The sequence below is a fragment of the Rhinoderma darwinii genome, chromosome 5 (genome assembly GCF_050947455.1).
Source record: "Rhinoderma darwinii isolate aRhiDar2 chromosome 5, aRhiDar2.hap1, whole genome shotgun sequence".
Taxonomy (NCBI): Eukaryota; Metazoa; Chordata; class Amphibia; order Anura; family Rhinodermatidae; genus Rhinoderma; species Rhinoderma darwinii.
In genome coordinates this window covers 435,309-447,706 of record NC_134691.1, presented here as the reverse complement: position 1 = coordinate 447,706, position 12,398 = coordinate 435,309, and the positions used below count along the sequence as shown (strand labels likewise).

Below are 12,398 nucleotides of genomic sequence, written 5' to 3'. Positions count from 1 at the left end.
GGTCTGTGTTATTGATCAGGTTTAGTCTCTGGTCTGTGTAATTGATCAAGTTTAGTGTCCGGTCTGTGTTATTGATCAGGTTTAGTGTCCGGTCTGTGTTATTGATCGGGTTTCGGGTCTGGTCTGTGTTATTGATCAGGTTTAGTCTCTGGTCTGTGTTATTGATCAGGTTTAGTCTCTGGTCTGTGTTATTGATCAGGTTTAGTCTCTGGTCTGTGTTATTGATCAGGTTTAGTCTCTGGTCTGTGTTATTGATCAGGTTTAGTCTCTGGTCTGTGTTATTGATCAGGTTTAGTCTCTGGTCTGTGTTATTTATCAGGTTTAGGGTCAGGTCTGTGTTATTGATCAGGTTTAGTCTCTGGTCTGTGTTATTGATCAGGTTTAGTCTCTGGTCTGTGTTATTGATCAGGTTTAGGGTCAAGTCTGTGTTATTGATCAGGTTTAGTCTCTGGTCTGTGTTATTGATAAGGTTTAGTCTCTGGTCTGTGTTATTGATCAGGTTTAGCCTCTGGTCTGTGTTATTGATCAGGTTTAGTGTCCGGTCTGTGTTATTGATCAGGTTTAGTCTCTGGTCTGTGTTATTGATCAGGTTTAGTCTTAGGTCTGTGTTATTGATCAGGTTTAGGGTCTGGTCTGTGTTATTGATCAGGTTTAGTCTCTGGTCTGTGTTATTGATCAGGTTTAGGGTCTGGTCTGTGTTATTGATCAGGTTTAGTCTCTGGTCTGTGTTATTGATCAGGTTTAGGGTCAGCTCTGCGTTATTGATCAGGTTTAGTGTCAGGTCTGTGTTATTGATCAGGTTTAGTCTCTGGTCTGTGTTATTGATCAGGTTTAGTGTCAGGTCTGTGTTATTGATCAGGTTTAGTGTCTGGTCTGTGTTATTGATCAGGTTTAGTCTCTGGTCTGTGTTATTGATCAGGTTTAGCCTCTGGTCTGTGTTATTGATCAGGTTTAGTGTCCGGTCTGTGTTATTGATCAGGTTTAGTCTCTGGTCTGTGTTATTGATCAGGTTTAGTTTTAGGTCTGTGTTATTGATCAGGTTTAGGGTCAGGTCTGTGTTATTGATCAGGTTTAGTCTCTGGTCTGTGTTATTGATCAGGTTTAGGGTCTGGTCTGTGTTATTGATCAGGTTTAGTCTCTGGTCTGTGTTATTGATCAGGTTTAGTCTCTGGTCTGTGTTATTGATCAGGTTTAGTCTCTGGTCTGTGTTATTGATCAGGTTTAGCCTCTGGTCTGTGTTATTGATCAGGTTTAGTGTCCGGTCTGTGTTATTGATCAGGTTTAGTCTCTGGTCTGTGTTATTGATCAGGTTTAGTCTTAGGTCTGTGTTATTGATCAGGTTTAAGGTCAGGTCTGTGTTATTGATCAGGTTTAGTCTCTGGTCTGTGTTATTGATCAGGTTTAGTGTCCGGTCTTTGTTATTAATCAGGTTTAGTCTCTGGTCTGTGTTATTGATAAGGTTTAGGGTCAGGTCTGTGTTATTGATCAGGTTTAGTCTCTGGTCTGTGTTATTAATCAGGTTTAGTCTCTGGTCTGTGTTATTGATCAGGTTTAGGGTCTGGTCTGTGTTATTGATCAGGTTTAGTCTCTGGTCTGTGTTATTGATCAGGTTTAGGGTCTGGTCTGTGTTATTGATCAGGTTTAGTCTCTGGTCTGTGTTATTGATCAGGTTTAGGGTCAGCTCTGCGTTATTGATCAGGTTTAGTGTCAGGTCTGTGTTATTGATCAGGTTTAGGGTCTGGTCTGTCTTATTGATCAGGTTTAGTCTCAGGTCTGTGTTATTGATCAGGTTTAGTCTCTGGTCTGTGTTATTGATCAGGTTTAGTGTCAGGTCTGTGTTATTGATCAGGTTTAGTCTCTGGTCTGTGTTATTGATCAGGTTTAGTGTCAGGTCTGTGTTATTGATCAGGTTTAGTCTCTGGTCTGTGTTATTGATCAGGTTTAGTCTCTGGTCTGTGTTATTGATCAGGTTTAGCCTCTGGTCTGTGTTATTGATCAGGTTTAGTGTCCGGTCTGTGTTATTGATCAGGTTTAGTCTCTGGTCTGTGTTATTGATCAGGTTTAGTTTTAGGTCTGTGTTATTGATCAGGTTTAGGGTCAGGTCTGTGTTATTGATCAGGTTTAGTCTCTGGTCTGTTATTGATAAGGTTTAGGGTCAGGTCTGTGTTATTGATCAGGTTTAGTCTCTGGTCTGTTATTGATCAGGTTTAGGGTCTGGTCTGTGTTATTGATCAGGTTTAGTCTTTGGTCTGTGTTATTGATCAGGTTTAGGGTCTGGTCTGTGTTATTGATCAGGTTTAGTCTCTGGTCTGTGTTATTGATCAGGTTTAGGGTCAGGTCTGTGTTATTGATCAGGTTTAGTGTCAGGTCTGTGTTATTGATCAGGTTTAGGGTCAGGTCTGTGTTATTGATCAGGTTTAGTCTCTGCTCTGTGATATTGATCAGGTTTAGTGTCAGGTCTGTGTTATTGATCAGGTTTAGTCTCAGGTCTGTGCTATTGATCAGGTTTAGGGTCAGGTCTGTGTTATTGATCAGGTTTAGTGTCAGGTCTGTGTTATTGATCAGGTTTAGTGTCAGGTCTGTGTTATTGATCAGGTTTAGGGTCAGGTCTGTGTTATTGATCAGGTTTAGGGTCAAGTCTGTGTTATTGATCAGGTTTAGGGTCAAGTCTGTGTTATTGATCAGGTTTAGTGTCAGGTATGTTTTATTGATCACGTTTAGTCTCAGGTCTGTGATATTGATCAGGTTTAGTGTCAGGTCTGTGTTATTGATCAGGTTTAGTCTCTGGTCTGTGATATTGATCAGGTTTAGTGTCAGGTCTGTGTTATTGATCAGGTTTAGTCTCAGGTCTGTGCTATTGATCAGGTTTAGGGTCAGGTCTGTGTTATTGATCAGGTTTAGTCTCAGGTCTGTGTTATTGGTCAGGTTTAGTCTCAGGTCTGTGTTATTGATCAGGTTTAGGGTCTGGTCTGTGTTATTGATCAGGTTTAGTCTCAGGTCTGTGTTATTGATCAGGTTTAGTCTCAGGTCTGTGATATTGATCAGGTTTAGTCTCAGGTCTGTGATATTGATCAGGTTTAGTCTCAGGTCTGTGTTATTGATCAGGTTTAGTGTAAGGTCTGTGTTATTGATCAGGTTTAGGGTCAGGTCTGTGATATTGATCAGGTTTCGGGTCTGGTCTGTGTTATTGGTCAGGTTTAGTCTCTGGTCTGTGTTATTGATCAGGTTTAGGGTCTGGTCTGTGTTATTGATCTGGTTTATTCTCTGGTCTGTATTATTGATCAGGTTTAGGGTCTGGTCTGTGTTATTGATCAGGTTTAGTCTCAGGTCTGTGATATTGATCAGGTTTAGTCTCAGGTCTGTGTTATTGATCAGGCTTAGTCTCTGGTCTGTGTATTTTATCCTGATTCAGTACCTGACGTGTTTATCTTGAGCGCCTCTTTCCGCTTAGGTATAAAGTATTGTGACGACTTTGCTCTCTCACCCCCAGGAGATAATTTGAGATAATGGAGCCGTCCTCTACGGCTGTGATATAGATGAGGCTCATTTGTGCAGCGGCTCCCATCAGATTGTGCTATTAATTTTAATGTTAGGAGTGTTGTGTCGGAGGCCGCGGCTGAACTTACTAGATGTGGGGATTTGCCGAGCTGCGTAAATGTGTATGAATGTCTTGTGTTCTCCGGGGTTAGGGAACAGACTCGTCTCCCTCGCCGCCTCCACCTCTCGCGCTGCTGTTACAACAGCTTTTCCTCTTGAGGAACTTCTAACGATTCAGCATTTTTCTCCCTAATAAAAATAAGCAAAACAGAGGAGTCTGCGGTGAGCAATTTGGAAAGGCTCGTCGACTTTCGGGTTCATTAGCCGGCCGCCTGGAAAGCCTATGTACTCTCCCAGCTCCATAATGTGTGACATAACTCATTGCAATCTGCCTCTTGCCATGTAATTGGTAGGTATATCTCATACTCCATATGTTAAGAGCTGATTTATTTGCTGGCACTGAAACATTTCAGAGGCCTTTTGGACTCCACATGTTCCTCCCGGACGCCGGCTTATCAGCGTTCCCGCCAGCAGCCATTTTTAATTCCTGCCACTTTGAGGTGGTTGGGAATCACTTGCAGCGGCAAGAACAAATATAGATCTGTCTCTATACATATATAGATTCCCAGAACATTCATATGGGATCTCATCTTTTATATACAGTGAATTCCTTTAATCCGGTTATCCAGAAAATGCGATAAATGGCGTAAAACGGAGCAATATAAGACGAAACTGAGAACCAATGAGTAAACTCCTCTGACTGCCGTACAAAGTGTCAGCCGCAGATTCTGTGGTCACATTTATTTTGGCTCCTGACGGTTCTCCACCCTGACCAGCGAGTTTTCTATACTTTTCTATGACTCCAATAATCCAGAATATCTTCCAGGTTTCATTGGTGCTGGATTAATGGAAGTTTACTGTACCGGTAGATGAATTCTTGTCATTCGCAGCCACGTTTGATGTCACTGAGCGCTTCTAGTCCACTTCCATCAGGCTGCGAACAGCTACAACCCCCATTGCTGCCATTATACCTCCTACATGGCCTTGTACCCAGCTTTTCCAGGCTCCTGACTAGCCTAGTTATACAGTGCCTTTCCTGTTCTCATATTGTGCATAGGAAGACCGGATTTTCCTCTCTGGAGTATAGGAAAGCTGGGTGACCTTAAGTGACTGCATATATTGCAGCACGATCACTACTCCCATTGTGCATTATAAGTACGCAGGTTTGCCTTTCAGGACTATAGGAAAGCTGGGTGACCAGCCATATTGCGGCAGGAGTGATGTCCTTATTGGTAAATGATATCAGTAATAATAGGTTGTATAAGATTTTTGGGTGACTCTCCTGCATTGTACAGAGAACCCACTCACACGTCCCCCGCATAGTTGGGGCTTTATCCTTCTGTGTAGGTTTTGTAGGAGGAAACTGGAGAAAACTCACAAGAAAACAGGGAGAACCTATAAAATCTGTACTAGAGTTGTATTCACGGCTCCAGTGCTGATCACGGAGGCTCCGCACCTCCCGGTACATGAGGCGCGAGGCACAGAACGCCTCATCGTGGCTTTGTCCGCAGTAATAGTTGCATTGGGATACATGCAGGGCCCGGCTTCAGAATATACAAGGTGAAAGTCATAGCGCTGTCAGGTTTACTGCTCCAGAGAAAAACGGCCCCGGTTGAAAGGCCCATCACCCGACTTTTATGAGTTTATTAGATGATTCCCGATCACGCAGCAACACCAGAAGGAGGCACTTTAAGAAGTCGTTTTGTCGCCATTAATCCCTTCAATATTCAGGAGCCGCCTTTACGGCCTTCATTTTTGCAGGGTTTAAATATTGCAAAAGAGATGAGAAGCGGGCGGGGGAGGGGGGGGGGGTCCGCGTGTGACCTCAATAATCCCGGATATTACAGGTAAGTTAGGTGAGAATCGGTTACATGAATTATGTAGTTGCCCTTTAAGGTCACGTATAGATAATGAAGGGGGTTCACCTGAGCAACACCCCCTCTTATTGCCAAGTCCCTTGACCTCGGCCTGGACTGTGCTCTCAGGTGTGCAGTGATGCGTGGCGGTCTCACCTGGGGGGATGCATTCAGCAAATTTTTTTCCATTTTAATACAACTGTTAGGCCCTGTTCACACAGAGGATTTTGCGTAGCGGGTCCCGCCGCAAAATCCTCCACGGAACTATTCCTGTCGTTGGCCGGAAGATTCCTCCCTCCCATTGACTTCAGTGGGCGGTTCGGGCGGAAACCAGATAAAGATTAAGCAGGACGCTTCTTTTTCCCGCTATCTGAAAAAATCAGCGGGAAAAACAATTGTCCGACTCCCATTGGAGCGAATGGAAGGCGGGATTTTGTGGTCCGATTCCGCCACATATTTCCTCTGTGTAAACATACGCTTAGGGTACATTTAGACGTTGAGGTGCGATTAAAACCGCATTGAAAAACCGTATCCAAAAACAGCAAAGTCTGAATGGACCCTGACACCTGATGTCAACCTCAACGGTCATGTGATATTCAACACTAACTTCTATTGGAGGGCGACTGAAAGTTAGAGTTGTACAATTCACTGTCCTCCATTGAACACCATTTTTATTTTTTAATCTAAATGGACCCAAAATTCTGTGCTGATTTAATGTCTTAATAAATCTTTATAGCGGTCGGAGGTCCTATTTTATTTTTTATTTTTTTTGGCCCTACAGAGCTTCAAATTTGCTGCACGATAAAATTCTGCCTGCCTGCAGCTACCACTAGGGGGAACTCACTGTATAAATGTATTAGCTCCCCCTAGTGGTGGCTGCAGGCAGACAGAATTTTATCATGTATCTCTATGTAGGGGATTTGTATTTGGAAAAGATCTAAAAAGAAACATTGTCTACACAGAAATGTATTTCTTTCGGATCTGATGACTTTTAGAGGATTGTTGGAGGTTTTCTCTTTTCTGAATCCATCACATGTGCGTGTCAGAACATAGAACAAAGAGGAAACTTCATAGAGATCAAAGTGGATCCCACCGTCCATTGATTTTTAGGGGGAGCCGCCGTATTGGATATTTCTTGACCGATCCTGATTTGTTTTTCCCTGAGATCAATGATAAAACACGTTCCTTCTACCGGCCTGATCCTCCCTGGTGGGGTCTATTCACACTGTACAATAAAATCCGATTTTCTTTTTCTGTGATTTTCATGAAATTGAAGCCACACGTCGCGGTTTTCTGCAAATTGGAAAAGATTGTGACAAAAAAAACAACGTGCTTTCACTGTGACATGTGACTGGACTCTTAATAGGCGGTTTGTAACGAGGCGGGTGATGGGTGACTAGTCGCGGAGTATAGATGGATGTAACGATTGCTGGAACGTTGTGCTGCGTCGCACCTTCCTCTTCCTCACAACTTCTCCTCTCTCCGCAGATGCCGGTGTGCTCCTACTTCCTGAAGGGAATCTGCCGCAATAACGACTGCCCGTACAGCCACGTCTACGTCTCCAGGAAAGCCGAGGTCTGCCAGGACTTCCTCAAAGGATACTGCCCTATGGGAGCGAAGGTGAGGACTGTGATACAAGCAGCCTGGAGCGTCTCAGGACTGACAGGCAGAGCTTTCATAGTATCCTCACAGATGACTGTAGATGGGAAGAGGCTGCCGTCCTATGTGAATAAAGCTTCATCCTTGTATAATGAGTTCTGCAACCTCATAAGAGACTTGTTTTTTTAATACTGCCATTTAATGCGCCGGTTTTAATCTAACGCTGGCGTAAGATGCGCCAATTGATTAAGTTGCACACGCCTCTCAAAAAAATTAGGTGCGTCTCTGGCTGTCCGTGCGCCACAAAGTCAAATATTTGGCAGCTAAGCTGGCGTAGATCTGCGCTGTCATTTCCACCAATTTCTTACGTAATTATATTGAAGCCCTGCCCCTTTTGTTTATGCCACGCCCCTTTCATTATTCCCCGCCCACGTTTTGGTAAAGTGCCATGAGTGACGCAAATTTCTCAAAAGTTGAAAGATTGATCATTTTCCCTCTTAATGTTTCAATTCCTCACCATATTCAAGATCTATGCTTGCTGTCAATAAATGGAAACCATCTTATTTACAATCCAGAGGCCTGAAAACCAGTCTTGACCGAATACATTTCACAGCTGGATGTTTGCTACAATTGTATTCAGTCTAGACAATCAAACACAGCAGCAAACCAAATCTCTTTCCTGGCCTAATAGTTTGTTACATTGTTTCAGTGCAGTGAATGTAGCAGTCTGGACTCCAGGCTGAGAATTGTCTACACTAATACATTATAACAAACCCTCAGCCGTAGGGAGTATTAGGTTTTTCAGGTGGTTTCAGTTTCTGGATGTAATCAAGGATGTCCTAACACTTTTTTATTGACTCACAGCAAGCAGAGATCTTGAAAATGTTGAGAAATAAAAACCTAAAGTGTGTTTAGAAAGTTGCAGAACTTTTCATTATTCACTGATTAAGACTGGACAGAGAATAAATGGACTGGAGTTGGGGGTCTTGCCCTAAAATGAAATCCAGAGACAGCCCTTGAGTCGTCTTCAGACCAGTCATTAAAAATTCCATTCAGCCATTTGTCAGTTATATCTGTTTCTGGGAAAGCTGGGTGACAACCAATATGGCCGCCCGTTTAACGCCAGTAGAGGTTGTAAAAATGTATCTGGTCATCCAGCAGTGCAGGAGGGGTGTGTACGGCTACGTATCTTAGAAGATTTGCCTATCAGCAATCTGGGAAAGCTTGGTGATGGCCATATTGGTTGCACACAGCTTTCCTAGCAGCCGCTATAGGGTGCCTGTGGCCTTGTGTGATCACGTTACGATAATCCTGCGATTTCCTAGTGGCCGCGTGCCCTTCAGACCCCGTTAGGAGTCATCATTTTGCCTGCCGTTTGCAGTATTCCGGCCGCTGCTTAGGGAGTCTCGCCGGTGACCCTTCCTGGACTCCGCGCTCGCCCACACGCCATCATTACCACGTACGCTGCGCAGTGCGTAGCGTAATAACCCCGCTCAGTGACGGAGCCGGCGCTGCGTCCACTCCTCCCCTCTGCCGTTTCCTCGTCTCGATGCGCAGAGATTATTGAGGCCGGAGTCATCAATCAGGAGCTGTCAGCGGCGATCCTACGGTGAGGATTAAGAGACGGATATCGTAAAAATCAAAGCCGGGGATTACGCGCACTCTCCGATCCCAGAAATGCTTTGGTGGCAAATTGTAAATTCAAATAAGCGTTCCCTCCGGTCCCTGCGGACGGCGCTGGTCCTGGGCATCTCTCACTGTTATTGGTTTACTGTAATTCTCTGCGGGCACCGGCAGCGGAAACTTATTCTGAACTCGGATTCTTTTTTTAAAGTAACAGTCCGGTCATTGATTCATCTTACTCTATAGACCCACATAAGCAGTGGAGACCCCAATCTGGGCAAGTCTGCTCCATATGTAGGGACACTACAGAACTCCCCTATATGGGAGGAGCCTATAACTCCTCCCCGGCCTCCTGCTTTATGAATAGAATGCCAGAAATGCAGTAATGACTGACACACGGACACAGTCAAACACCTGGAGAAAAGGATGGGTGAATGTAACTACATCTAGATGTATTTGCTGTTCAGAGTTTGTGGAAAGCAGGGTGGCAATCCCTACAGGCAGTATCTTTTACCTTTGTATGCGCTCCAGAAAGCTCCTTGTAGAGTGTCATGGAGTATTCGCCCACAGTGATTCCAATAATAAAAACATGAGCTGGCACGTCTGATTGGACGGTATCCTCCCATCTATGGCACTTCACTGTCCCTTCTGTTACCCCATGTCTGTTAATACCAGTCTAATATACCCACAGTTGTATGATCCAGATCCGTGACATTTATGGGTCAGAGATTTTGAAGGAATATTCCACTTTAGAACAAAAATTGACATTGAAATCTATGTATAATATTTTATACTCCAGTCACATCCAGAGCTGCAATCATGTTTCTCTGTTTGGGCAGTGCATTCTCATGACCGTTCAAGCTGTTCAATCACGTCTGACTCTAGAGCGGCGAAAAACCGATGTCAGAATTTTGAACGCAGCTCTGGATGTAACTGGAGTAGGACATGAAATAACAGCAAAGCAAGTGATTGACGAGCTGTCGGTGCCGTGTGTCGCGTCACAATCACTGATTGCAGTTTAATTGGACAGATTTGCCATTTAGGACTCTGGGTGACCTCTCATGTTGGGGCAATCGTGGCGGCCATATTGGTGGTCACCCAGCTTACCGGGATTGGGGGGGTTAATACCCGTGGATGGTCAGCTCTTCGGTGCCAGTGTTGGGTTACTTCTTGTATGGTGTGAACACGACTGGTATGATGGATTCCTAAGGGTCAGCGCAGGGTTCAGGTCAAGTTCACGGTCGGACGGGTTAAGTCACAACGAATTGCGTTGGGGGGGTTGCTAAAAAGACAATAATGGCCCCTCCCCCGGTGGCAGCCGCTCTCCGCACACGCAATTACTTTTAAAATATTCCAATTTAAATGAAAATATAAAAGAGATATTTAGAATATTTATGCTATTAGCGAAACTGCTTAGCGCGTCTCTTTTCGGAGTGTCAGAAAAGCATTGCGGTCAGGATGATGGATAGAGCCCCGTAATTGTGTGCGATGAGACTGCTGACTAGGACGGATGCCGCCGCCACCTCCGCTCTACCCAAGGCCGGGCCTGGAAGGGGTTAACCTTATTCTCCCAAATAATAGAGGAAAGTGCTGAGTGCGAAGCTTTGCGCCGCTTGTTTGTTTGTTGCGGTTCTTTTTATATACAGTAGATGTGCACGCCGTTCCTGAAATGGACCCCGGAGAGACGGCGATATCGGAGCGAATCGAGTAAAAATGTTAACCTTGCGCGCCCCCCGGGGTGTGAATAATTTAGCAGGGCTTCACTCCTGGGCACCTCCCGGGGTAACGTTCATTAGGGTTCGTCTTAATATAAAGGGCCGTGGGATTTACAGATTGTAGTTCTATATATAAGGATCCGGGGGGCCGCGTTTCTTGCAGGACCCGCATGTAGGGGGCGCCGTTGGCTTTTCTGCCACACTCAGTGGAACCACTTTTTTCCTTTCCACTTGTAAGAAATATTACAATTCTATATGGACAATCACTCCTATCGTGCGGGGTCTGTCCCTGTGATGACCTGCGGGGCTGCTCGGGGGTCTTTGGCTGGGTTAAGGGGCACTGTGTTTGTTTTCCATCATTGTTTCAGTTTTTCCTTCCTTTCTGATCCTTTGTCAGTTATAAAAGAAATAATATCTATATGTGTATATATATATATATATAGTGACCCTAAAAATGCAGTTGTCCCCCATCCTGCCCTCTGGCAGGGTTAAGGTTAGCGGTGCAGTAAGCGGATCCCCCGGGACATGGTTGGGATTTGTAGGGATAAATCATTTGTGTAGCCGGAGGATTCTTAGCTAAGTGACAAATGTCATAGCGAGCCGTGTACTAATAGAGAGGGAAACCGAATCCAGCACCGTTACCAGTCACTAATGAATGATGGGCGAGCGCTCAGCGGCTGCTCCTCAGCTGCTCCACGCTTGTCTCTCATGCGGGGGATGGGTGGGCCAATACTGCTGGGGGACTGGGGAAGACCAGCCACTATCATTGGGATTATAGGACACCCCACAGTCCACATAATTGGGGGTCGTGGGATGGAAAATATGAATGTGTTAACATTGGGAAGTGTGGACTAGCACTGGAGGGGTTCATGCCTCTTTGCCGAGCGTGAAGGCTCTTTGTGACCCCCTGTAGGTATTAGTGGAGAATGTAATGATTTCCTATGAGCCAAATACTCCCCCCCCCCCCCCATGTTCCTTTGACAGGTGAGTCCGAGGTCCGGCCTGACACAGGGAATGAAAAAGTTAATGGGTTCTTCAGCTATTAATAGGGGCAGTCCAGGGGTCACTATATCTCACTTTATGTTCAATAGTAAAGGGTTAATGGTTTTATGTGTGATCATGATGGCCCCTGTACAGTAGTGAGTGGTGGCCCCTGTACAGTAGTCAGTGGTGGCCCCTGTACAGTGGTGAGTGGTGGCCCCTGTACAGTGGTGAGTGGTGGCCCCTGTACAGTGGTGAGTGGTGGCCCCTGTACAGTGGTGAGTGGTGGCCCCTGTACAGTGGTGAGTGGTGGCCCCTGTACAGTAGTGAGTGGTGGCCCCTGTACAGTGGTGAGTGGTGGCCCCTGTACAGTGGTGAGTGGTGGCCCCTGTACAGTAGTGAGTGGTGGCCCCTGTACAGTGGTGAGTGGTGGCCCCTGTACAGTAGTGAGTGGTGGCCCCTGTACAGTGGTGAGTGGTTGCCCCTGTACAGTAGTGAGTGGTGGCCCCTGTACAGTAGTGAGTGGTGGCCCCTGTACAGTAGTGAGTGGTGGCCCCTGTACAGTGGTGAGTGGTGGCCCCTGTACAGTAGTGAGTGGTGGCCCCTGTACAGTAGTGAGTGGTGGCCCCTATACAGTAGTGAGTGGTGGCCCCTATACAGTAGTGAGTGGCGGCCCCTGTACAGTAGTGAGTGGTGGCCCCTGTACAGTAGTGAGTGGTGGCCCCTGTACAGTAGTGAGATTGTGAGTGGTGACCTACAATAGTGAGTGGTGGCCTCTGTACAATAGTGAGTGGTGGCCCCTGTACAGAGGTGAGTGGTGGCCCCTGTACAGTAGTGAGTGGTGGCCCCTGTACAGTAGTGAGTGGTGGCCCCTGTACAGTGGTGAGTGGTGGCCCCTGTACAGTGGTGAGTGGTGGCCCCTGTACAGTGGTGAGTGGTGGCCCCTGTACAGTGGTGAGTGGTGGCCACTGTACAGTGGAGAGTGGTGGCCCCTGTACAGTAGTGAGTGGTGGCCCCTGTACAGTAG

The 12,398-nt window shown here is 45.8% G+C and overlaps 1 protein-coding gene across 1 annotated transcript in view; it reads left to right on the top strand.

Moving 5' to 3' along the window:
* The window catches only part of ZC3H3 (zinc finger CCCH-type containing 3), a 157,061-nt gene that overhangs the window by 114,849 nt on the left and 29,814 nt on the right, over nt 1-12,398 (top strand). The window contains exon 9 of the mRNA XM_075827927.1: nt 6,942-7,073. Within this exon, the coding sequence (XP_075684042.1) occupies nt 6,942-7,073 (132 nt within the window). The remainder of the gene's footprint in view (nt 1-6,941; nt 7,074-12,398) is intronic.